Source organism: Dysidea avara, chromosome 6 (genome assembly GCF_963678975.1).
Source record: "Dysidea avara chromosome 6, odDysAvar1.4, whole genome shotgun sequence".
Taxonomy (NCBI): domain Eukaryota; kingdom Metazoa; phylum Porifera; class Demospongiae; order Dictyoceratida; family Dysideidae; genus Dysidea; species Dysidea avara.
Genome location: NC_089277.1, coordinates 35,393,738 through 35,420,158, shown reverse-complemented (window position 1 = coordinate 35,420,158; position 26,421 = coordinate 35,393,738). Strand labels below are relative to the sequence as shown.

Sequence of the window (26,421 nt, the reverse complement as noted above, 5' to 3'; positions counted from 1 at the left end):
CCCTCGATGCGGCTGCATGGCTGATGCGTACCACCATTATCGAAGGGACCAGACTTATAGCGGACGGAAACTAATTATTGATGTTTTAGGAAGTACTCACAAGAGTATAACTATATAGTCTTCTTTAAATATATATATATATAACTAGTCTTCTGTGTAATAATTTCGAAGATATTGCTACTTCCGGTAACAATGATCCGACACGAAAAACCGGATGATTCCAATCCCGGGTACTTGTCTGTATATCTATGATACGGTTTAGTTTCGGGTTTGTTCGCCCATGACCACCAACATCCTGTTCAATTAACCTTGTAAGGCTTCACATAATTACTTAAACTTTCCAATGTACCAGCACCATTACGGTAGCTAGCTATACTATAAGTATTCAGTGAACGAAAATGTCCGTGAACTTCCTGGGAACGATCAATCCATTGCAAGGTAAGTTCACCTATAGGCAGTACACTACATTTCAGTTTTACCGGCCCGTGATTCAACTATAGCCTACATCAGTTTAACGTGGGCCGGGAAACCGTTGGCATGCATAGTGAGGGAATAAAAGTGGTCTAGACTATCACACTGTTTTTTATCTGCTCAAGTATATCAGTTAGGCACTCACTGAGGAGGGTAACTGCCGGGATACGGCCTCAACAAACACTAATCTCGCGTAGCCACAGCAGACCGCACTTTCCGTTCTTTTCTGTGTGGGCCGGGAAAGTGGTGTCTTTTGTGTGTGGGCCAACCCCACAAGAAAGGATAGTGGTCTGTTTTTGTTTTGTTAACCAGGTGCACGCCCCAGCCGTCCCAGGGCGTGCGATTGATTACTTATTACTGTTTTGGAAGAAAAAACGTGTGAAAATGAAGGAGGCTTTCTCTAAACCGATTAATTCGCGTGATAGACACACTATAAAGAAGTACTTTGTGCACAATTTAGCTAGGTATCTATTAGTCTAGCGGCGCCCGCTCATTTGCATCAAGGCACACGGTAGTGTGTCGTGCGGCCCAAGAAGCCGGCGCGTAACACCCGTGAGTATATTGACAGGAAGAAAGAAAACGCAATTTTCGCACCTCCGTAGCTCTGTGCTTCCTTGATGAAACAAGACGATTTTTGCTGTGGACATGCCCTCCAACTGCAGCACTCCACATTCCAAATTTGAGCGAAATCGCTTCGCGCGTTCCCGAGATATGCGACTTCAAACATTTGCTCAGTTTCTTCGTTTTTTTTTTTTCTTCTTTTTCTTGTCGCACACTTACAAAAACTGCTATAAAACGCGAACGCCAGATCCGATTGCCTTGAAATTTGGCACACAGAAGGGGGATATAAAGGCGCGTCTCAGTACCAACTTTGGCTGGAATACGATAAACAGGCAAAGAGTTATGAGCGATTATTCACGAAAAATAACACCAATATGTTGTCACGCCTACAGGGTAAACCGCGTATGGGAAGAAGCTGAAAATCGGTGGGTGAATAGGTTAACTATTGAACCTCAAACCTTTTGTGGTTTGAAATAAATCGAGCTAAAAAACAGGAAGATACAACGAAAAAACCAACAGTGTGTAACAATTACGCAATCGAGATTAGCTAATAAAAAACGACTGCTTGCTACGCCTACCAGATAAACCGCTTGGGGTAATGCTTTGAAAATCGTTGTACAGATGGAGTAATCATCAAGGGTGTAGAAGAATCAGACTTAAAGCCACGGAGTTATAACACGAAATCCAACTTGGTGCAGCAAGTGCGAGATCGAGATACTCTAATAGAGCAGTCATCTTAATAGAGCAGTCACCCTGAAGAGAATTCAAGTGATCAGCTAGAAACAAGAAACCTGTATAGAGATCAGCTACACACTAGTCACCCTGTAGAGAGAGAAGTTACTTTGTAGGGAGTTCATTATAGACGTTTGAGAGGTGATCTAATATTTCTTTTCAAAATTCTTAACAATTATTTCACCACCGATTTTACTGATATATATACGTACTCAAGATCTATTACCAGGGGGCATCAATTCAAATTGTTTAAGGAACGCTCAAGACTATTATGTAGATCTAATTACTTTATCAATAGAATCACCAACAATTGGAATAGTTTGCCTAATTATGTTGTAAATAGTTCTTCGATTAACACTTTTAAATCATTATTAGATAGTCATTTAATTGATTCAAGATTTATTTTTGTATAAGTTATTTAATTGATTCAAGAGTTATTTTTGTATAATTACTGCATTGATCGGGTATGCAGGCTGTGCCTTTACCCGTATTTAATCATAATCATAATCATAATCATGCAACTATGGAAAGAGATAGTTCAGCTAGAAGAAATCACCTTGTAGAGTTTAGCTACAAAGAAACCACCATGTAGAGAGTTCAGCTACAAACAAATCGCCCTGTGGAGAGATCAATAGAAGAAGTTACCTTGCAGAGAGTTCAGCTACAAAGAAACCATCATGTAGAGAGTTCAGCTACAAACAAATCTCCCTGTAGAGAGATTGGCTAGAAGAAGTTACCTTGTAGAGAGTTCAGCTACAAAGAAACCATCATGTAGAGAGTTCAGCTACAAACAAATCTCCCTGTAGAGAGATCAGCTAGAAGAAGTTACCTTGTAGAGAGTTCAGCTTCAAACAAATCACACTGTAGAAAGATCAGCTAGAAGAGGTCACCTTGTAGAGAGTTCAGTTAGAAGGAAACCACCATGTAGAGAGCTCAGCTACAAACTAGTCACCTTGTAGAGACATCAGTTAGAAGAAGTTACCTTGTAGATAGTTCAGCTACAAAGAAACCATTCTTTAAAGAGCTCAGCTGCAAACAAATCACCTGTACAGAATTCAGCTACAAACAAATCACCCTGTAGAAAGATCAGCTAGAAAAAATTACCTTGTAGAGAGTTCAGTTACAAAGAAACCACCATGTAGAGAATTCAGCTACAAACTAGTGACCCTGTAAAGACATCAGCTAGAAGAAGTTACCTTGTAGAGAGTTCAGCTACAAAGAAACCATTATTTAAAGAGCTCAGCTGCAAACAAATCACCTATACAGAATTCAAGCTACAAACAAATCACCATGTAGAGAGATCAGCTAGAAGAAGTTATCTTGTAGATAGTTCAGCTACAAAGAAACCATCATTTAGAGAGTTCAGCTTCAAACAAATCACCTGTAGAGAGTTCAGCTACAAACAAATCTCCCTGTAGAGAGATCAGCTAGAAGAAATTACCTTGTAGAGAGTTCAGTTACAAACAAATCACCCTGTAGAAAGATCAGCTAGAAGAAGTCACCTTGTAGAAAGTTCAGTTACAAAGAAACCACCATGTAGAGAGTTCAGCTACAAACTAGTGACCTTGTAGAGACATCAGCTAGAAAAGTTACCTTGTAGAGAGTTCTGCTACAAAGAAACCATTCTGTAAAGAGCTCAGCTGCAAACAAATCACCTGTACAGAATTCAGCTACAAACAAATCACCCTGTAGAGAGATCAGCTAGAAGAAATTACCTTGTAGATAGTTCAGCTACAAACAAATCACCCTGTAGAGAGATCAGCTAGAAGAAGTTAACTTGTAGAGAGTTCAGCTACAAAGAAACCATCATTTAGAGAGTTCAGCTTCAAACAAATCACTTGTAGAGAGTTCAGCTACAAACAAATCTCCCTGTAGAGAGATCAGCTAGAAGAAGTTACCTTGTAGAGAGTGCAGCTACAAACAAATCACCCTATTGAAAGATCAGCTAGAAGAAGTCACCTTGTAGAAAGTTCAGTTACAAAGAAACCACCATGGAGATTTCTGTAATCAATATAATAATATTATTATGTATTATGTATATAATTTGTACATTTACTGATAAAATATTTAAAGTACATCTACTTTATCTTTTCTTCTTCCTGTGGTAAAGAAAAAAGCATAGGTTAAAAAAGTCCCAAAGCTGGCCATAGGCTGGCTTTGGGGTATACAAATACAAAAAGAAATGAAATCTAATCCAAAACAGCCAAACTGTAAAAAAAGTGTGCGGCCTTCAGAAAGGCTATGGTGAAAAAAGATGTGAAATCCAAGGTGGCAGCCAAGAAATGGCTGTGATGGTAGGTTAATGGTAAAAATTTTAATAATGACAATTCAGGTGAATTTTGTGCCAAGACCAAGTGGCACAAAAATTCACCTGAATTGTCGTTATTAAAATTTTTACCATTAACCTACCATCACAGCCATTTCTTGGCCGCCACCTTGGATTTCACATCTTTTTTCACCATAGCCTTTCTGAGGGCCGCACACTTTTTTTACAGCTTGGCTGTTTTGGATTAGATAAGTTATATCTGGTCACTCTAGCATTCAAAATTTGTAGCATGTTACCGAAAACAGATAACACCAATCAGATTACGTGTTGGCAATTACTAAAATTTAATATTTGTGATGTTTCAATTTGTTTTATAGCATGAAAGAGTTTGTCACGGAGATTTTATTAGCTACTGCAGCCAGCACTGCTGATGTGCTCAGGAAAAAGAAAGAAAGAAATGAAAGAAAGAAAAAAAAACGATATCAAAATTATGTCTACAATAATTAGAAATGTTAACTGAAAATGAGTCAAAGTCATTTAGATCGAATAGGAATTGCAACGAGTTCCAGTCTCGAGTTGTTCTGTTTTTTGGTAAGCTATGTTGTAGGGAGTATGATGGTGCTGATGATTTTGCCTGGTTTCTGGAAGATAATTGGTTGGAATAGACATGGGAATTTGGTTGTGAAGTGCTTTGTAAAATGTTTGTAGTGTGTTTTGTGAAGAGGCGACATGAATAAGTAGTCGCCAATAGGATGTTCTGTAAAAGAACAAAAGATGAAAGTAGTGAAAGAGCCTTGTAGTTAGAATTGATGTACTGTAAAGCTGCCTAATAAATATGGAAAGAAGCTCGACTATGTTAGCAGCCGTTCATTAATCTATCTCGCATACTACGGCTGTTAGACGTGCCATTCTTGCTGCCATTAATGTGACATCATTATTCCATTGTTACAACTCCATAATGCTAGAGTGACCAGACCCTTCCTCTCTATGTAAAGTTGCAGGTTGGTATCCTTAGCAGTGTATAGCAACGCAATTACCGCATTGTAATATAATTCATGAATTACAAAATACTCTAAATTACAGTATTTACAAATCTAACTACCAAGCTGAATTAATAATTGCAATAGCATAAATATATAAACTAAATTGCATATTATGGTTGATTTATTGCTTATTTAGTTAGAATGGGATAGTATTAACTACATGGGCACCTGGTGTTTAGAAGTATCAACTTGTTTTTATCAGCTAGGCACTGGAGGGCAAACACTGGATGCAAAGCCTGTACGAGGCGCTTACTACCAGCCAAGGAACCTAAACTAAAACAAATACCTAGAAGGGGTTTGAACAAATCCATCCCTAGCCTGACATCCGCAGGACACCCGGATATTAGCCAAGTGCTGGTCAAACTGGCTATGAGAGACTATATAGGCAAACACTGGACTGAAACAGAGCTTGTGTGAGATGTTTAGCTATGCTACCATGAGCTAAGGACCCTAGCAGCTAAGCAAAATGTTTTACTAATAAAAGTAAGCATATGAAAAGTTTGCTACAAAAATGGGGACTTAATCACATGGAAGCACTGTGGAAGTTTCACAAACTAGCTAACTTGCAGAGCTAATTCACAACAGTGACTCTTTTGTTTATGTGTGATACTAATGTAATGAAGGTTAGCTAATAGGTGTCAAGTGGTTGCATTGAAAATTCCCTTAATTAGTCCAGTCAGTTGGACCGAACAATTTATCAATCACCTTAAATTTGTATGTACGTTTGAAATTGTCATGGGGTTATGCAGTTGCACCCCACTGAGTTGCATCAGCCACATAGCTATGGCTGTCTTTATAAAATCCAAAAGTCCAAATTATCCACCATTCAATATTTGACATACAAGAAAGTGATTCTCAACTTCAAAATGATGCACTTAAATTTCCTCTGTTCTCTGCTATAGCTCCCATTTATTGCTCTTTCCAAATTTGGTGAGGTATCTATGTCACAGGTTATTAAGCCATTTATTACATGGACCCAATACAAAAGGTATATACATGTATGGTGGTATTTGCTACACCACATTGGTTTAGGCTTTTCAAATTCCATTCTTTTAGCACCATTGTGCTCACAGAGAGTTGCTCTAAACATATCACACCCAGAAATTTACTAACAGAGATGTGGTACCAAATAGGCATTACCAAGAGATCATAATTATGAGCTCTTGGCAGCTTGGCAGTACACAATAATTACATAATTTCATTCTTAATAGTTTTTCAACAAAAATGTATTGGACATGCTTGTTACAAATGGCAATTTTGCAGAATGATAGGTGGAGTAAAAAAAGCTAAGCTATATTAAAAGTTATTAATTTAAGGATCCAAGTGATAAAGAAGAGTAATGAAAGAAGAGATGAATGATGGTATTACAGCATAGCTCTGTGAGTAAATCCCTACTTTGGCATTGAACAAACTAATTGTTATGACATTCCAATGTAGGGATTTTCCCACAGAGCTATGTTGTAATACCATCATTCATATAATCTTGTCTCACTATAATAGTTTAGATCCCCGTCTCACTTTTAATAGTAAACTGTGTGGTTATGTTTGAATTACGAATGTAACCTATTATATTTATCACTAATTATAGGCAACATAGATTATGAGTTTGCATGTATTTGTTGTTACAAATAATCATTTGGTTTCTTTTTAGTGAAATCGCTGCAGCATTTGCACTGCAAAATGCACTTTAGGATGATACGCAGTAGTTTTACGATGCAGAATATACTGAAGAAATTCAACTCCACTCTCCCACAAATTCCTGTAATTGATATTGGGCCAGTGATGTGTGGAATAGATGATCCCAGTGTGATCAATAATATTTGCTCTGGTGCTAACAACTTTGGAGCATTTCAAGTGATTAATCATGGGATCAATGATAAACAGGTACGAAACCATTTTGTTATATGTCAAACTACTTTATTTAACTGTGGAAAGCTTTAATCAAGATTCAACTGATAGCGAGTTGCACTATCAAAGCAGTGCAGTGCTGACATAAGCTGTGCAACTGCTGAGTGTACAGGGTCAAGAGATTCAATTTTTATAGCTATGTGGAGACCTCAAAAAGAGTATGATGCCCAAGAGGTACAATTACTACAATTCATTTACTAAACAGACAAAATGATCTTACTGTTTCAGTTTAGGACTGATAAAGTGTACAGGCATATCCAATCTTGATTTTATGTCTTGAGTGTTTAACAGTATGGATATGCTATGTACATACCGACAGATTTAGGGTATATAGTTACTTGTGAAATGTAACTCAATGTATAACATATACATTTATTAGTTACAAGTACACAGGAATTTTCAACTAGAGTAGGGACCATAGCACATAGATAAAAAGTACTGAAACAAGTTGGAGTAGTCTAGCCACTATCAAGTTATGCTTGTCTGAAAGCATCAGTCAGTCAGTTACTCAGTCAGTAGAAAATTCCATTAAATAATTTTTAAAAATCTGTAGCAACTTGTTGAAAGCGTTTCTGGTCGATCTGAAAGCTTGTTTGGGCTTAGTCTTACCTAACCAATACTGCCTCATCGTCGTCAGGGGAAATTGAGGCTGGTTTTTGGGTGATATTATTTTGTGGGCCACGCCTACTCCTTTGTGGTCCCTACTATACAGTACTATACATTACTTTTAATCAGTGTAATGTGATGTACTCTCAGAAGAAATGCAACAAATTGCATATAATATTACTATCAGGGCAGTAACTATAATATTACATATACCACTTTCACACCTCACTTCAAAGGGAAAAGAAGGTGTATAAGTGGTATAATAGCACTGCTATCAGTGTTCAGGAATGCATTAACGAGAAATGGAGGTAGTATATACAAGTTATATCCCTCCTAGGAGTGATATAACTTGTATATACTACCTCCTATTCTCATTAATGCATTCCAAGCATTCTCAGAAATCATCTGATTTCTTTGATGAAACTGTGTGATCTCCTCTGCTTTAATATAGTGACACTTCACAGGATCGATGGTGGGTTTTAATTTTGTAAAGTGAGCCAAAGCATAGATCATGGACTTGGGGAAGAAGATATGTGACCAGATTTGCGAAAAGGTACCTTTTCCACACATTTTACATACTAGCAAACAAAATGATGTTACACCTGACTCCTTACACTGATTAACTTGCACTTAGTATGAAAATGTAGCCAAATACTGCAGCTACACTCATGGAAAACTTCAGCAAATTATATGAAATGATCAAAATGTTATGAAGCCTCAAAGTTCACAAAATGGGTCAAATTTTGTGTGTGAAAAAGGTACCTTTTTGCAAATCCGGTCACATATGTAGTTCGTTGTTTTACTGAATGAAGAAGGTCACAGGTTAATTTATATTGCTGTTTTGATTGTATAGTCACATGGCGATGTCCAGACACTAGGCATAGCGCTAAATTGATTTGGCCATTAGTGTTAACAATATTACTCACTACTTTAGTTTATTCATGGCTAGTAAAGTAAGTACTTTAGTGCACTTTATATTGCTGTTTTGACACCTGGCATGATGTGACATGCAGCTTAATTGACTAGGCTGTTATAGCACTGTAAACATATTCACTGCTTTAGTTTATTCATGGTTAGTATAGTAAGTACTTTATAATGCACTTAAGCTTCATTATTAGCTGTTCAGCTCGCATTTGGGTTTCCTGTGTTTAATTGCGTACCCACAATCGAAGCGATCTGCATGCTTGTGTCAATACACTTACGTTGGGCCTCTCAGCAGCACCTTGTCATTGCTCTCACGACATTATCCACAATCGAAATTCACATGGTTCCATATAAATACACTCGCAAAGCATTCCTGCAGTTTCCCCACACTTGTAGGTGAATCACCCAAGTGGAATATATTAGTTGTAACATGGGCACTTGTGATTTGCCTGAAATATACGCACTCGCACTCGGGCTGTATATATACACACTCACACTCGGGCTGTGCCCGAGTGCGAGTGCGTATATTTCAGGCAAATCACTCATGCCCAGTGTTGGGCAAGTTACTTTGTAAAAGTAACTAGTTACATATTACATATTACTTGCAACTGAACTATTTAGTTACAGTTACATATTACCCATAAAATAAAGTAACTGTAATAATATTACATATTATATTACTTTGTGTGGTCCACAGCCGTAAGCTGTCACGTGTGAAACTACCACCTTATCACGTGACATGATTGCGTTGTTGGACAATGTGCAAATCTTGATTATAAGTAAGAAGCTAGTGAATAAGCTTCATTCAGTAGGCCTCGTTACTTCGTTGTGGTTAGGCGTTACTCAGAGGATTACTAACGAGATCAGTAACTTCGTTACTTTTAGTAATAATACTACGTCATATTAGACTCGTTACAGTAATTATATTACTTAGGTAATGCATTACGTTTGTAAGTAAAGTATCTTGCGTTATATTACCTGTTTTCATAGCGTATTTCGTTATATTACTTTGTTACCACAAAAGTAATAATATTACGTAACGTGTTACATAAGTAACGCGTTACTCCCAACACTGCTCATGCCCATGTTACAACTACTACTTATTAGCTTGTTTTATTCATTACAAGATATAAAAGTCAGTCCAACCTGCTGCACGTAAACACAATCCCCAATCTTCAATACAAGTGACGCTAGTTTGTCTCAAAATGTATTTCAGCTATATACAAAAACGTAACAGTAAATGTTGCAGTAACTTATTGTTACACTGTATTACAGCTTTACAGTGGCCAGCACTGAAGGTCTTACATCAACATGTGCTGCAGCCTTTGGATTACCCTAACCTAATAAACTTGGCCTCAAGGGTACTCGCCATACGCTGTCACTCATTGTTCATGGATGCCTTGCTCTCTCCACTGTTGTCTCTACGCAAAAAGTTATCACCTGCTGAATGCAATGCACACTAAACCGTAACTTGCAGAATACCCATTACAAATTACTTGCTAATTTGTCATGCATGTGACACATTGTATTAGCCATTACTGTAAAAGTAATCAGTATTAGTATGCAACACAATACATCTGTAACACATTACCCTAAACTCTGCATAGTGAAGGATCGATTAATCTGGTTATTATTGCCATAGTGGTAGCTTTGTGATTTTTTGCTATCAATCATATTAGTGACTTGGTTCATAGTGAAATACATTACATGTACAGTAACTTAGCATAGCTACAAAACATAGTATACATATTAAAGTGCTTCCATTGTGTGCAGATACTCAGTGCATCAAAGCACTTTCTTAGCAGTTCAAAAGACAAAAAGATGGTAGCATCAAAAGGTGATGGAATTTGGGGCTACTTTGGATTGTTTGGTGAACAGACACAAGGAATACCAGACGTGAAAGAGGGAACACATTTACGATCAGAATTGTCATATCTGAGGAATGTTGATTTGTCCAAGTTTCCCCTAAGAGAGCCTAACAAATGGCCACATCAAAAAGATTTCCCAAATTTCAGGGCTGCTATAGAATCCAACTTTGCTGAAGTGTACCAGACAGCATGTGCTATCAGCAGATGTATTAGTACTAAACTTGGATGGGAATCAAATTATTTTATTAATAACATTATCTCACAATTTGAGTGGATTGGTATATTTCGGTATCACCAAGACCAGAACAGAATTCATCCTAACTTTGGAGTCGGTCAACACTCAGATCCTGCAATGTTTTCTGTGGTTACTAGTGATGCTGGTAAGATGCTATCATAATTATAATAATTATACAGTGTGTTTATGTATACTTCCTATTTGTCAAGTCAGGGGCGTATGCAGGAATTTTGAAAAGGGGTTTCCACTACAGCTAAGTGACTGTTATATTAGAGTAGTTAATATTGCCTAACTGCTCTATTAGAGTATCTCGATCTTTTCACCAAAATCATAAGCTCAAAGTGTTGCTATCATGTGAGAAACTATTATTTGTTTACAATGTGTCCTGTTCCATGACAGATTCTGGAAACCTAAAATTTCAATTTCTTAATGTTTCAAGTAGTGTGTAAAATCCAAAGGGGTTAACCCCCTGGAAACCCCCCTCGGTATGCCCCTGCAAGTAGCTAAGCAAAAAATTACGATTCATTCTTTTTGATTAAAGCACCAAACTTGGTAATCATTTGTTTATGTAGCCCATTATAGCTACACTTAATGTTAGCATCTGCCAATGTAAAACATGTCACAAAAAGGGACCCAAGAAATAAAAGTGTTTAAATTACAAGTGCTAGGTGGTTATATTCTGCAACTTAATTGACAAGCAAAGGATGATCATATCTACTGTAGAATGATTAAAGAAGGTGTCCATCCAGGACAAAAAAAGAAATGCATAGGACTAAGCCAGATATATGTGTGACATAACAAACCGCTAAGTTTCTAGACATCCCACGCACTCCTTAAACAAAGAGTTTGACATCCCAAGTCATTTTAGTGTTGCTACCTTACTAAATTCCACAGAAACTTTATCACAAAGCAATTCTTGCACAAATTTTCATGCCAGTTATATAACCACTGGACTAATTTCAAAACTTTTTACAAAGCTATAACTTTGATATCCCTGAATATTGTTTTGATTGCATATTATAATATATTATTTCAATGCATATGCAGAAGGACTTCAAATCAAACTACCAAGCAGTGATAGTTGGGTTGATGTTCCAGTAATGGAAGGAGCTGTAGTGATTTTGATCAATGACTATCTTGACTACATCACTAATGGGTATTGCAAATCAAGTGTACACAGAGTACTAAAGCCAACATCAAGTGATCGATACTCAGTAACAACCTTTGTAGCACCTCACTTTGATCTGGAGATGTCAATGGAGCACATCGGTGATGGGGTCAGTGATCATGTGAGGGATGCAGTCAACAAGAACAATTACACAGTTGTAGGAGAACATATGATTCAGCAGTTGGTTCATAGTTTAGGAAAAACTACGATTCAAAAACCATGATAACCAATTGTTTTAACCACTGATTGTTATGAGTGGAGTATAATCATTAATCAACACATATTATTTACTTATTTATTTATTTATTTATAACCAATCAATATCATTGTATAATAACTACAGAATATCTCTGTCTGTCTACACCTACATAAACACTACAGGGTTTAATAGAGCTGTCACACATTAGTATTTTCTATGCAGTCCTCAGATTTCAGGCATACATACACATATCAGGCAAATCACTAATTCTCATGTTACAATTATTAGACATGCAATGGCGGATCCAGGATGGGGCATTTGGGGCAAATGCCCCCCTCCCCCCCTTCAAGAAATTGCATACAAGATCGATATACTCTAATAGAGCAGTAAATTACTCTAATAAAGCAGTCACAATGTTCATGAGGCAGTGTAGCTTACTTATGAAGCTATAAATAGGATTTTATTTTACATAACATGTGATATAATATATTTGGTAAAGGATAACTAGCTATTATTGTTGTGACCTTTTTTTTTTTGCTCTTCAACTTTTTTCAGCAAGGTGCCCCCCCTCTTTCCAAACTCTGGATCCGCCCCTGACATGTAACATGCACATGTATAATAATAATATACATACATTGATAAGCAAAAGTACTGCATTACACATGTTACTGTAAATAGTGTAATGAGTGTGCAAATAGTATAAAAGTTTCTCACAACAAAGTATAGTAGTCCAAAGCATATAATTTTGAACAGTGACTCCTTTCAGAAGAGGTGTCACTATCAAATCATTCCTTTGTTATAGATGACTGCACTACAAAAATTAATAATATCATCACTGTAATAAGTTAGTTAGTGTTCAATTATTCCAATATGTAGACTAATATAAAACATGGCTACGTACGAGGTGTATTTCACTTATATTAACTCCAAAGCCAGAGGAAGTTTTCTGTAATGAAACTTGAGCCAAAGCCGAGGGGCTTAGCTATCAACAGTAAACTTCTGATGACTGAGGAGGAGGGGTGAATATAAGTGCAATACACGGTTCGTAGTTTTTCCTAAACTATGAACCAACTGCTGAATCATATGTTCTCCCAGGACTGGGCAGAGTTTGCCTCTCTGCCCACTGTTTAAGTGTTTATTTATATTATCATTGTCTTAGTATCTTAAAAAAAAAAAAAAGTGCAATACACTGAAGTGAGCAATGGTTCATATACCACACACTGTACTAACAACCCACATGCACACAAACTAACGTAATAACACAACTTACACCATGGTATACAGTGCGGTTGGGGGTAACGCGTTACGTAATGATTATTACTTTTGTGGTAACTAAGTAAACGAATGCTATAAAAACACTCACGTAACTTTACTTACAAATGTAACGCGTTACCTAAGTAATATAGTTACTATAACGAATCTAACATTATATTATTACTGCAAGTAACGAAGTTACTTATCTCGTTTAGTAATCCACTGAGTAACGCCTAGCCGACGAAGCAACGAAGCCTACTGAATGCGGAGGCTTATTCACCAACTTCTTACTTACAACCAAGATTTGCACATTGTCCAACCACGCAATCATGTCATGTGATAAGGTGGTAGTTTCACACGTGGCATCTTAAGGCTGTGGACACAAAGTAATATAATATGTAATATCATTAGTTACTTTATTTTATGGGTAATCAGGGGCGGATACAGGGGGGTTCCTAGGGACCCGCCGATTATGCTGGCATAATTTTGAGCATAATAGGTACCTAAAAGCATTGAGCATAATGCCAGCATAATAGGTTAAATATTTGTACGATAGTGTAAATTCTTGCTGGAAAAACGACAATTGCAAAATAAGATCGATATACTCTAATAGAGCAGTCAGTAACTCTAATAGAACAATCATCAAACTGACTGTTCTATTAGAGTATATCGATCTTTTCTCTTACATGCAGGCATGCACGCCATGCAGCAAGAATTTATTATTTGTGTTCCAGCCACTCATTTTTTTCTTTCTATACAGTGTTAAACTAGTAGCAAAGCATATGAACTAAGGCATGGACATTGAGCATAATCGAGCATAATAGGTAAATGTTGAGCATTAATTTAAGCATAATAGGTGAAATTTTGAGCAGTGCAGCATAGCATAATAGGTAAAATTATGAGCATAATCGGCGGGTCCCTAGGGGTTCCCCCTTTTGAAAGAGCCTTTCTTACTTGAGATACTCTAATAGAGCAGTCAAATCTAATAGAGGTCTGCACAGTATTACCAATAATAATAATAATAATAAATCGAGATACTCTAATAGAGCAGTCACAGTAGCCTTTTGAGGAGCAGTGTAGCAACTAGCAAGCTATGTATCTAGTTATAAAATAAGGAAATGTAGTTGGTGAGGACATCTATGGTGAGGGGCAGCTATTGTCAGCAGGTGATGACCTTTTTTTTTTTTTTTCCACTTGCAGCTAGGCTGAAGTTGCAATTCCGAGTGGAACCCCCCTTTTTAAAAGTCTGGATCCACCCCTGGACTAATATGTAACTGTAACTAAATAGTTCAGTTGCAAGTAATTATTATGTAATATGTAACTAGTTGCTTTAAAAAGTAACTGTCCCAACACTGATGGTAGACACACTGGTAGCCTTCTTCTCATGAGTCAGCTTGCTCAAAATGATAATTACAATCATTTGTGGGGTTCTAAATGACACATTGGTTAAACCGTTAAATTCTGCCATTGAAAAAAATTCCAAAGCAGTTGACAACATTCTGACAAAATCCCCAGAGGACACGGGGGCACCAAGGCAAGAGTCAAGTATTACAAACAACCAGCCAATATCAACAGAGTCGGTAGCCTCATTGACCACTTCCTTATTCAACAAACAGAAAGAAAGGGAGAAAATAGAATTGAACTTGGTTGTACACAGTCTCCCTGAATCAACTGCAGCAGAAAGTGCAGCTAGAAAAAAGGACGACATTCTAAAAGTTACCTCTGTGCTAAAAGATACCCTTAAGATTAAGCCAACTATCAGTAATGCAGTTAGAATAGGCAAGAAAACACCTGACAAATCTCTAAGATTACTATTGGCTCTATTGAAGAGAAGGTTACAATTTTAAAGAACAAATTTAAACTAAGATCAGAATCGCATCAAGATTACATCAAGAAGATATTTATCCCCAGACTATACCCCTTTAGAACAAAGAAAGTACAAGGCACTAAGACAACAGTTGGCTGAGATGAACAGAGAAGAGAATGTTTATAGAATAAAAAATGGGGAAATAGTGCGACGGAGGCCTTAATTAACAAGCCTCCTCGCACTGATAATTTCGTTGATTCTAATCCTAAAATTACAGTTACTGCTGATTTAACATCAATTCCAAACACCTGTGGCACAAATTCTGTCTTTAACCCCTCATCTGTCCACAAACATAGTATCAACTCTGGTCTTAGCATTGCAATAATCAATTGTCAAAGTATCTCTGCTAAAAAACCCTCATTTATTAACTTTATTTCAGACCACACGCCTAATCTCATTGCTGGCTGTGAATCGTGGCTTACTCCATCTATCTCCTCATCAGAAGTTTTTCCAGCTGGTTATACAGTGTACAGAAAAGACAGAAATGATGGATATGGAAGTGTTTTTATAGCACTGATGTGAAGATAACCTAGTTAGTGAAGAACTCAATTTCCAAACTAATGCTGAGATAGTAATTTGCCGTATTAAACAAAAGGAATCCCAACCTTTGATTATCTGTTCCCTTTATCGCCCACCACGTAATGATTACTTATACATGGAAACCCTTTGCAACACTCTAGTAAAGGTTGCTAAAGCCAACCCTAATTCTCCTATCTGGATAGCTGGTGATGTCAATCTTCCAAATATTAATTGGGAAAGACACTGCACTAATGGTAATGCATATACAACTGCAATGTGTGATCTATTTTTAGATTTCATACAAGAGTATGGTTTTACGCAAATGGTTGGCTTCCCAACAAGAAGAAATAGTACATTGGACATCTTTGCTACAAACCGCCCATCATTAGTAACTGTTTGTAAGCCAGTACGAGGTATTAGTCACCACGAAGCAGTCCTTGTCCACTCTTCTACAAAAGTTTACTCTCAACCAACACCCCTAAGGACTGTATATAAATGGAACAAAGCAGACTGGGGGGAAATCAAAAGCAGTGCTGAACACTTTTGTACCACTTTTACTTCAGAGTTTTCTATTCACACCTCAGTGGATAAAATGTGGGATGAATTTAAAATTTTCTGTCTCTCTATTTTAAGAACCACGCAGCTAACGGTAAAGGTGCCCACCCCTGGATCACTCTTTTAATTAAAAGATTGTCTAATAGGAAACAACGTATGTATAATAGAGCTCGACTCAGCCACCACAGGGATGACTGGGCCCAATACTACAATCTCAAAAGAGAATGCCAACGTGAATATCGTAGAGCATACAACAACTATGTCATGGGTTTAGTTGATGATAGCAATAATGTTTCTAAACGAATGTGGACATATGTTAAATCCAAAAGAACCAACCACTGTGGAGTTGCTCCTCTCAAACAGAATGACGAAACTTTCAATGACCCAAGGGATAAAGCCAAAATACTTAACAACTATTTTACATCAGTATTTACATCTGAAGACACATCTACTATTCCAACCCTAAATTATAACATATATCCTAATATATTTCTTCAGTAACCATACAAAAAGAAGGTGTAATTAATTTGCTGTCTAATCTTAAAGAGCACAAAGCAAAGGGTCCAGATGAAATCCCAACAGTACTACTAAAGAGGCTTTCCACAGAAATATCTCCGTCCAGATAGAAAATTCTCAATCCACATCAAGAGAGGGGCCATTAATCCCAAGATAGCTTAACTTATGACAGAGCCGCACATGAGGGACCTTGTCAAAAGCTTTGGCAAAGTCCAGCATGATCACATCAGTTTGTTTACCAGCATTCATATGTTCTACGATTTCATTAACTGTTGCTATGAGTGAGTTTCACATGATTTATTTTGCTGAAATCCACGTTGTTCTTCACACAAAACATCATACTTCTTCAAGTGTTGGAATATATGTGAGTATATAATGTGTTCAAGTATCTTACTACATACACACTGTCAGATAAGGGATACCGGTCTATAGTTTGCAGGGTTGCTCCTTTCACCTTTTTTAAAGACCGGAACAACATTAGCAGCTTTCCACTCTATTGGGACCTTGCACTGATGGAGAGAGGCTTGAAAAATTTGTGTTAAAGCCGATCTCAACAAGTGGTAGTAAATGGCGAAAAAGTTCCATATCTAGTGTTTCTTCTGGAGTACCTCAAGGAACCATCCTGGCCCCACTTTTATTTTTATGCTTTATCAATGACATCACAAAGAACATCTCTTCATCCATAAGACTGTATGCAGACGATGTTTTAATCTACTAATCCATCGACAGGAAAGAGGATTGTTTACTGCTCCAAAAAGACTTAGTTACTTTAGAAAACTGGGCATATAAGTGGAATATGTGTTTTAGCCCTCCTAAATGTGAATTTTTAAGAATCACAAACAAAAGGATGTCATTCATTTCCAATATCTCATTCAAAGCATAGAGATACATGAAGTACAGCAAGCCAAATATTTAGGGGTTACCCTGAATAATAAGTTAAAGTGGACAGATCATATTCAAATCATATCGAACAAAGCAAACTCAGTACTTGAATTCCTGCAACAAAATTTTAACAACTGCCAACTAGGGTGAAAAGTTCTCTTTACAAAAGCCTTGTAAGACCCATTCTAGAATATGCATGTACCATCTGGGCACCTCACTGTCAGAGGGATATACAACATATTGAAGCTATTCAAAGAAGAGCAGCTAGATTTACTATGAATTGCTATGGTAGATATGAGAGTGTTACAAATATGTTACACCAACTAGACTGACTCTCTATGTAAGAAGAAACCAGCAAAAATTGATGATGATGTATAAAATAATTAATGGTCTTGTGTATGTGCAGCATAGCTTACCCCTAACAAATTCAAACTTACACAGTACCCTCCGTGGTCACTCTTACAAGTTTTCTCAGCCAGCAACCAGAGTTGACTCCTACAAATTCTCATTTTTTCCATCAACTATTATAGTTTACCATCACCGGTGGTTAAAGCTGAATCTTTTAATCAATTTAAGAACAACATTGTAAATTTGTACACATAATACTCAATCTGAGTTCTGTACTTAACACAATATAATAATAATAATATAATATAATAGTAATCACCATGTATCCCCAGGACTTGCCCATTAACAAACGTAGGAGCAATACCTGCTACCACACATCATCAAAGTAATCCAGTTGTTAAACTCTTACTGGCCAGGGGCGGATACAGGGAGGGTGGCCAAAGGGGGCTTTTGACCCCCCTCCAAAAATTTTTAGATCGAGATACTCTGATAGAGCAGTCACTCTAATAAAGCAGTCACAGTATTAGGGCAGTGTGTAGCAAACTATGTAAGGATTTTTATGTACTTTTTGAGCTTTAAATGCGTAGTTGGTGAGGTGGGCAGCTATTGTCAGCAGGCTGTGACCTTTTTTTTTTCTTTGGCCTCACCTTACCGAACCAGACAATGTAGTGCCTCACAATTCATTTTGACCCCCCTTTCCATAAGTCTGGATCCGCGATTGATCACTCAGCACAGCAACTGAAGGCTATTAGCCTAGCCTGAACCGGCTTTGACAATTAATCATATTGGTTCCCACCGCATGACACGCATTAGTGTGTCATGTGCCTAAAACCACAGGTGAGTATAATATGTACTTACCTGTATTGTGCAAAATATTTGATGTGGAGAAATTTTGACAAATCAATGGATCAATTTGCTTGACAAGTAACTAAAACTAAAAGTAATTTTAGTAAGGTGAATATATTTAAGTTAACTATAACTATAACTAAAAACAAATGTATATAATCACTGAAACTATAATAATAACTAATCTATATTATTACTAAAGCTAAAACTATAACTAAAACAAACGTATACAATCACTAAAACTACAACTATAACTAAAATCAAATCTATATTATTGATTTGTCTCCAAAGAAATTGAGCGTTACAAGCAAGAAAATTTTACAGTTGAGCTTGAAGATGATCCATTTTACTTTTGGAATTGTACCACTTATTTCCCTCTTATTGCAGCTGTTGCTTGTGACGTATTATGCATACCTGCTTCAACAGCCCCTATTGAAAGAGTATTTTCTACAAGTGGGGAATCGACATCTGGCAAACGCAACAGACTTACTGATAGTAATTTGGAAAGGGAAGTTCTACTAAGAAAGAATAAGGAATACCCGTGACAGAGATTGCATCAAATGCACTGTATTAAGTGTTGCTATATTATAAAAAAACTGACAGGTCTTGTAATACAAAGATTTTGTATTACTAAGCTGGACAAATGGTACTGAAATTATAACAAGAGTTTCATTCACATAAAATATAGTCACTTGGTGCTTACTATTAAAGCTAAACAAGGTTTTCTTATGCACAACTAAAACTATAACTAAAAGGTTTTCAGATACATAACTAAAACTGTGTCTAAAACTAAAAGGTTTTCAAGTTTTGAACTGTACCTAGAACTAGAACTAAAACTAAAAGGTTTTCATGTTTCTAACTATAACTAGAACTAGAACTAAAAGATTTTGATGTACACAACTAAAACTGTAACTAAAACTAAAAGTTTTTCATGTTTTTAACTGTAACTATAACTAAAACTAAAACAACAAAGAGTGAATAACCATAACTAAATCAATAACTAAAAAGAATTAAGAAAAATTACTATAACTAAAACTAAAACTCCATACTAAAACAACACTATGCATTATACAGATTATCAAAATATTCGAGAGTGAAAACTTACTTTAACAACCCCAAATGAACTGTCAAATTTGTCAAAATTTCCCCCCATTTAACTTTTGCACTATATATACTAACAAGAATACAAAAAAAGATTGGATTTTAGGGACAATTAACAGGGGCGGATCCAGACTTTTAAAAAGGGGGGTTCCACTTTGAAATTACAACTTCAGTCTAGCTGTAGGTTGAAGACAAAAAAAAAAAGAAAAGGTCATCACCTACTGACAATAGCTGTCCCTCACCAACTATACCTCTTTATTTATAACTAGATACATAGCTTGCTACACTGCTCTTCAAAAGACTATTGTGACTGCTCTATTAGAGTATCTCGATTTGACTGCTCTATTAGAGTATCTCGAGTAAGACAGGCTCTCTCAAAAGGGGGGTTCCATGGAACCCTTTGAACCCCCCCCCCCCCCCCCCTGGATCCGTCCCTGCAATAGCACATCGATACAAAGTATTGAAAAACAAGCTGAAGTAGTGCACAATATTAAATCACAGTAAAACAATAAGAAGTGTTATATCCCTACTGTGCTCAAGACACCGTATATTGTGGCAGAAATTAGTAGTTGATGAATTGTAACATTATTTCTGTGTGATGCATGTTGTGATTCAACACTTCACTCATGTCACAACTATAAGCAATCATCACAGCTATAACTAAATAATTATAAGAGTTATACTGCATGAAGTTTCCACATTACTTCTGGTATCACACTTGGCCAACAACAGTGATGACTACACCTGTTCTTGCCACCACTGGCTGGAGAACTCTCAAGGGAAGATGACCCTCAGGGTAGGTCGCAATACACATCAGACATTATAAGACAACTACTACAGTATACCATTGGTTGGCTTATTCATTGTAGTATGTTTATATATATTGGCATACTGGTCATTATTACATTATGGTGATTCATATCACTGCATGTTTTTATGTGCAAAGAGTCAGCTGCATACAGAGTGAGCATCTGGTTTCCTGAAATAGTTTTCCTAAACTCGTGTGCTCTAACTACGCAGTATAATTATTTTCGTTATATAAACATACTACAATTATTTTTGATATTATTTTCGTTTTCCCTGGCCTGTTATATATGTACACCTACAGTATACATATATAACAGGGACTGACTGTATAATATTTGTCTCTGGGCTGCACATACCACTGCATCAATCCCTTTATGTTGGCACCTGAACCCTTATCCATCCAAACTGGTTTGTCAAAAGCTCTCTGCTCCACCAAATCAGACCTGACACAGCGGTAAATATCATAAATGGAATTCAGCAGTATAGTTCATGTCCACGATAGGCAATATCAGCCATGCAGTGCTACATATAGCTCTGTGGAGCAATAACTCTCCTGAAAGTGACATTTTGATCTTCTCTACTTCCTTTATCAGACCATATTTCTTCCAAAGAGGCTGGTGGGACTACTGCTGAAGAATTGAGGGGCTTGATGATAGGGACAGTTCGTTGGCTGCAAAGTGTCAAACCATGAAGTATCCATCTTGGATTTCTGGTTGGAAGATAGCCAAGCTAGCATTAGCTCCTGATCCCTTGCCAGTGTAAACTGTTGCTCCCAGATTAGTAGTAAGAATCTGTAGTCTAAGAGCTGCCATTTTTGTTGAAGCACTAGCACCACTGTAGATTTCCCTAACTGCTGTTGAACTGTTGGTGACTGCATGAATCAAAGTGCTCGTTGCAGGTACTTAATCTTGTGCAGGTGGGATAACTTTTGAGGGTGTGAGTGGGTGAGTAATTATGACCTCAGTGGAAGTGTGGTTGCAATTGTGTCACTAGATTTCAACAACTTATATATCATGCTTTCAGTTTGTGAACAGAAAGGCAATGTAGGTTTGTGCATACATAGTAATGGTATATATACTAGTTGTATAATACGTATTGACTTGGTTAAATACACAATACAAGTTACAGAAAACAAGCTTTCTATTCCAGTACTGAGATATGACCTGTTATGTGATGGACCATGGGGTGGATTCAGAAGCTTCCAAGGGGAGGGGGTAAGTTGTACGTAGTTGGTTAGGGAAAAGAGTCTCTCTTGTTAGTTGCTGTATTTTTGAAGCAGTATAGCTAAATAATCACCTCATAGATATGTCTCTCTGTTGATTTTCATCATTTTGGCCTTCACAAATGGTTGTGAAATGAAGAAAAGGCTATGAATGATATGCTTAAACACCAGCACACGGTAATTATATTGAAAGCACTTAGTATGCAGACAGGTACTGGGTAACTGTTTGACATTGGTGTCAGGTGATTTGCAATAAAGTAATACATACATTTCTTATAAGTGATAATTTGATTTCGACCAGACATATTGCTTAGCAAATCAAGAGGTATGGCTCCTCCACAAAGGTGGGGTGAGGGGTGGGGCACTGTTTCAAATGCTCTATCCTAAATTTTCCATTATCCATTTTATTTTTAGCACACATACAGGTAAATAAATACAGTGGTGGGAGATGATCAAAAGAATGCATGTACAAACTTCTTATAGTACATGCGCTAAAAGTAATCCTCATAATATTATCTAATCCAAAACAGCCAAGCTGTAAAAAAAGTGTGCGGCCCTCAGAAAGGCTATGGTGAAAAAAGATGTGAAATCCAAGGTGGCGGCCAAGAAATGGCTGTGATGGTAGGTTAACGGTAAAAATTTTAATAACAACAATTCAGGTGAATTTGGTGCCGCTTGGTCTTGGCACAAAATTCACCTGAGTTGTCGTTATTAAAATTTTTACCATTAACCTACCATCACAGCCATTTCTTGGCCGCCACCTTGGATTTCACATCTTTTTTCACCATAGCCTTTCTGAGGGCCGCACACTTTTTTTACAGCTTGGCTGTTTTGGATTAGATTTCATTTCTTTTTGCATTTGTATACCCCAAAGCCGGCCTATGGCCAGCTTTGGGACTTTTTTAACCTAAGAAAAGATGAAGTAGATGTACTTTAAATATTTTATCAGTAAATGTACAAATTATATATACTGTATAATACATATGTGACCGGATTTGCGAAAAGGGGTCTTCAACACACATCCAATTTGCCAACTTTGACAATTGATAACTTCAGATTGGAAAGAGCTATTGCCTTGAAGTTTGGACAGTGGTGAGCACCACTATAGCTGAATAAGTGGTGACATTTTCAGGTTAATATGTTACTTGAACACTGAGGTATGGTCTCCAACGTTTACGGAATTGGATGTGTGTGGAAGACCCCTTTTCGCAAATCCGGTCACATAATATTATATTGATTACAGAAATCTCCATGGTAGTTTCTTTGTAACTGAACACTCTACAAGGTGACTTCTTCTAATTGCTCTCTCTACAGGGTGAATTGTTTGTAGCTGAACGATCTACAAGGTAACTTCTTCTAGCTGATCTCTCTACAGGGTGATGTGTTTGTAGCTGAATTCTGTATAGGTGATTTGTTTGCAGCTGAGCTCTTTACAGAATGGTTTCTTTGTAGCTGAACTCTCTAAAAGGTAACTTCTTCTAACTGATCTTTCTACAGGGCAATTTGTTTCTGGCAGAATTTTCTAAAGGGTGATTTCTTTGCAGCTCAATTCTCTACATGGTGGTTTCTTTGTAGCTGAACTCTCTACAAGGTAATTTCTTCTAGCTGATCTCTCTACAGGGAGATTTGTTTGTAGCTGAACTATCTACAAGGTAACTTCTTATAGCTGATCTCTCTACAGGGTGATTTGTTCGTAGTTGAATTCTGTACAGGTGATTTGTTTGCAGCTGAGCTCTTTACAAAATGGTTTCTTTGTAGCTGAACTTTCTTCAAGGTAACTTCTTCTAACTGATCTTTCTACAGGGTGATTTGTTTGTAGCTGATCTATCTACAAGGTAATTTCTTCTAGCTGATCTCTCTACGGGGTGATTTGTTTGTAGCTGAATTCTGTACAAGTGATTTGTTTGCAGCTGAGCTCTTTACAGAATGGTTTCTTTGTAGCTGAACTCTCTACAGGGTGATCTGTTTGTAGCTGAAATCCCTACAAGGTAACTTCTTCTAGCTGATCTTTCTACAGGGAAATTTGTTTGTAGCTGAGTTCTCTACAGGGTGTTTGTTTGCAGCTGAATTCTCTACATGGTGGTTTCTTTATAGCTGAACTCTCTACAAGGTGACTTCTTCTAGCTGATCTCTCTACAGGGTGATTTGTTTGTAGCTGAACTCTCTACAGGTGATTTGTTTGTAGCTGAACTCTCTACAAGGCGATACTTCTAGGTGATCTCTCTACAGGATTCCTTGTTTCTAACTGAACTCTCAACAGGGTGATCTGTTCATAGCTGAACTTTCTACTGGGTGATTTGTTTGCAGCTGAACTCTCTAAATGGTGGTTTCTTTGTAGCTGAACTCTCTACAATGTGACTTCTTCTAGCTGAACTCTCTACAAGGTGACTTGTTTCTAGCTGATCTCTCTACAGGGTGACTTGTTTCTAGCTGAACTCTCTACAGGTGATTTGTTTGTAGCTGAACTCTCTACATGGTGGTTTTGTTGTAGCTGAACTCTCTACAAGGTAACTTCTTCTAGCTGATCTTTTTACACTGCATATTTGTTTGTAGCTGAGTTCTCTACAGGGTGATTTGTTTGCAGCTGAACTCTCTACATGGGAGTTTCATTGTAGCTGAACTCTCTACAATGTGACTTCTTCTAGCTGAACTCTCTACAGGGTGACTTGTTTATAGCTGAACTCTCTATAGGTGATTTGTTTGCAGCTGAACTCTCTACATGGTGGTTTCTTTGTAGCTGAACTCTCTACAAGGTAACTTCTTCTAGCCGATCTTTCTACAAGGTGATTGAGTTTTTTGCAGCTGAACTCTTTACATGGTGGTTGCTTTGTAGCTGAACTCTCTAAAAGGTGACTTCTTCTAGCTGAACTCTCTACAGGATGATTTGTTTGCAGCTGAACTCTCTACGTGGTAGTTTCTTTGTAGCTGAACTCTCTACAATGTGACTTCTTCTAGCTGAACTCTCTACAGGGTGACTTGTTTTTAGCTGATCTCTCTACAGGGTGACTTGTTTCTAGCTGAACTCTCTACAGGTGATTTGTTTGCAGCTGAACTCTCTACATAGTGGTTTCTTTGTAGCTGAACTCTCTACAAGGTAACTTCTTCTATCTTATCTTTCTACAGGGTGATTTGTTTGTAGCTGAATTCTCTACAGGGTGATTTATTTGCAGCTTAACTCTCTACAAGGTGACTTCTTCTAGCTGAACTCTCAACAGAGTGATTGATTTTTTTTGCAGCTGAACTCTCTACATGGTGGTTTCTTTGTAACTGAACTCTCTACAGGGTGATTTGTTTGTAGCTGAACTCTCTACAGGGTGATTTGTTTATCACTAATTTTATTTCAGTGGTTCCTTATGTGGGGCAGGATATTGTTGTTTTGATTTGAGGTGGGCCGATGGTTTGTAATGCGACTTTAAATAGGTTTTTTAGTTTACATTACTTGTTTCCTTTTGTTTTGTCCTTCTTGGCGTTAGTTCATTTGCATTTTTTGCATAAATTGGGGTCGAATAATCCTATGGGTTTGCCTTCTGATGTAGAGAAAATACCGTTTCATCCTTATTATACGGTAAAGGATTTATCGGGAAATATGTTATTTTTTGTTTTGTTTGTTTTTATTGTTTATTTTTTTCCGGATTATTTGGGTGATGCCGAGAATTTTAAGGAGGCCGACATTTTAGTTACCCCTATTCTTATTAAACTGGAATGGTATTTTTTATTTATGTATGCCATTTTGCGATCTATTCCGAAACTCTCTACAGGGTGATCTGTTCATAGCTGAACTCCCTATAAGGTAACTTCTTCTAGCTAATCTTTCTACAGGGTGATTTGTTTGTAGCTGAGTTCTCTACAGGGTGATTTGTTTGCAGCTGAACTCTACATGGTAGTTTCTTTGTAGCTCTACAATGTGACTTCTTCTAGCTGAACTCTCTACAAGGTGACTTGTTTCTAGCTGATCTCTCTACAGGGTGACTTGTTTCTAGCTGAACTCTCTACAGGTGATTTGTTTGCAGCTGAACTCTCTACAAGGTTTATTTCTTTGTAACTGAACTCCCTGCAAGGTGACTTCTTCTAGCTGATCTCTCTACAGGGAGATTTGTTTGTAGCTTAACTCTCTACAGGTGATTTGTTTGCAGCTGAACTCTCTACATGATGGTTTCTTTGTAGCTGAACTCTCTACAAGGTAATTTCTTCTAGCTGATCTCTCTACAGGCCGATTTGTTTGTAGCTGAACTCTCTACATGATAGTTTCTTTGTAGCTGATCTCTCTACAAGGTGATTTCTTCTATAGCTGATCTTTCTACAGGGTGATTTGTTTGTACCTGAACTATCTACATGATGGTTTCTTTGTAGCTGAACTCTCTACAAGGTAACTTCTTCTAGCTGATCTCTCTACAGGACAATTTGTTTGTACCTGAACTCTCACATGATTGCTTCTTTGAAGCTGAACTCTCTACAAGGTGATTTCTTCTAGGTGATCTTTCTACAGGGTGATTTGTTTGTAGCAGAACTCTCTACAAGGAAAC

At 37.2% G+C, this 26,421-nt stretch overlaps 1 protein-coding gene across 1 annotated transcript; it reads left to right on the top strand.

The window, feature by feature from the left end:
• The first annotated feature begins 338 nt into the window (after positions 1–338).
• Positions 339–12,092, top strand: LOC136258471 (uncharacterized). Its single transcript, XM_066051779.1, has 4 exons — positions 339–438; positions 6,725–6,957; positions 10,285–10,759; positions 11,662–12,092. The coding sequence occupies exons 1-4, from the start codon at positions 399–401 to the stop codon at positions 12,003–12,005; spliced, it is 1,092 nt and encodes a 363-aa protein (XP_065907851.1). The 5' UTR covers positions 339–398; the 3' UTR covers positions 12,006–12,092.
• The last annotated feature ends 14,329 nt before the right edge of the window (positions 12,093–26,421 follow it).

Excerpts from the sequence above, each read along its gene's own strand:
- LOC136258471 (XM_066051779.1), top strand. The coding sequence starts at position 399 with ATGTCCGTGAACTTCCTGGGAACGATCAATCCATTGCAAG. Across the intron at positions 439-6,724 it reads AACGATCAATCCATTGCAAG|TGAAATCGCTGCAGCATTTG; the intron begins GTAAGTTCACCT and ends GTTTCTTTTTAG. Across the intron at positions 6,958-10,284 it reads ATGGGATCAATGATAAACAG|ATACTCAGTGCATCAAAGCA; the intron begins GTACGAAACCAT and ends CATTGTGTGCAG.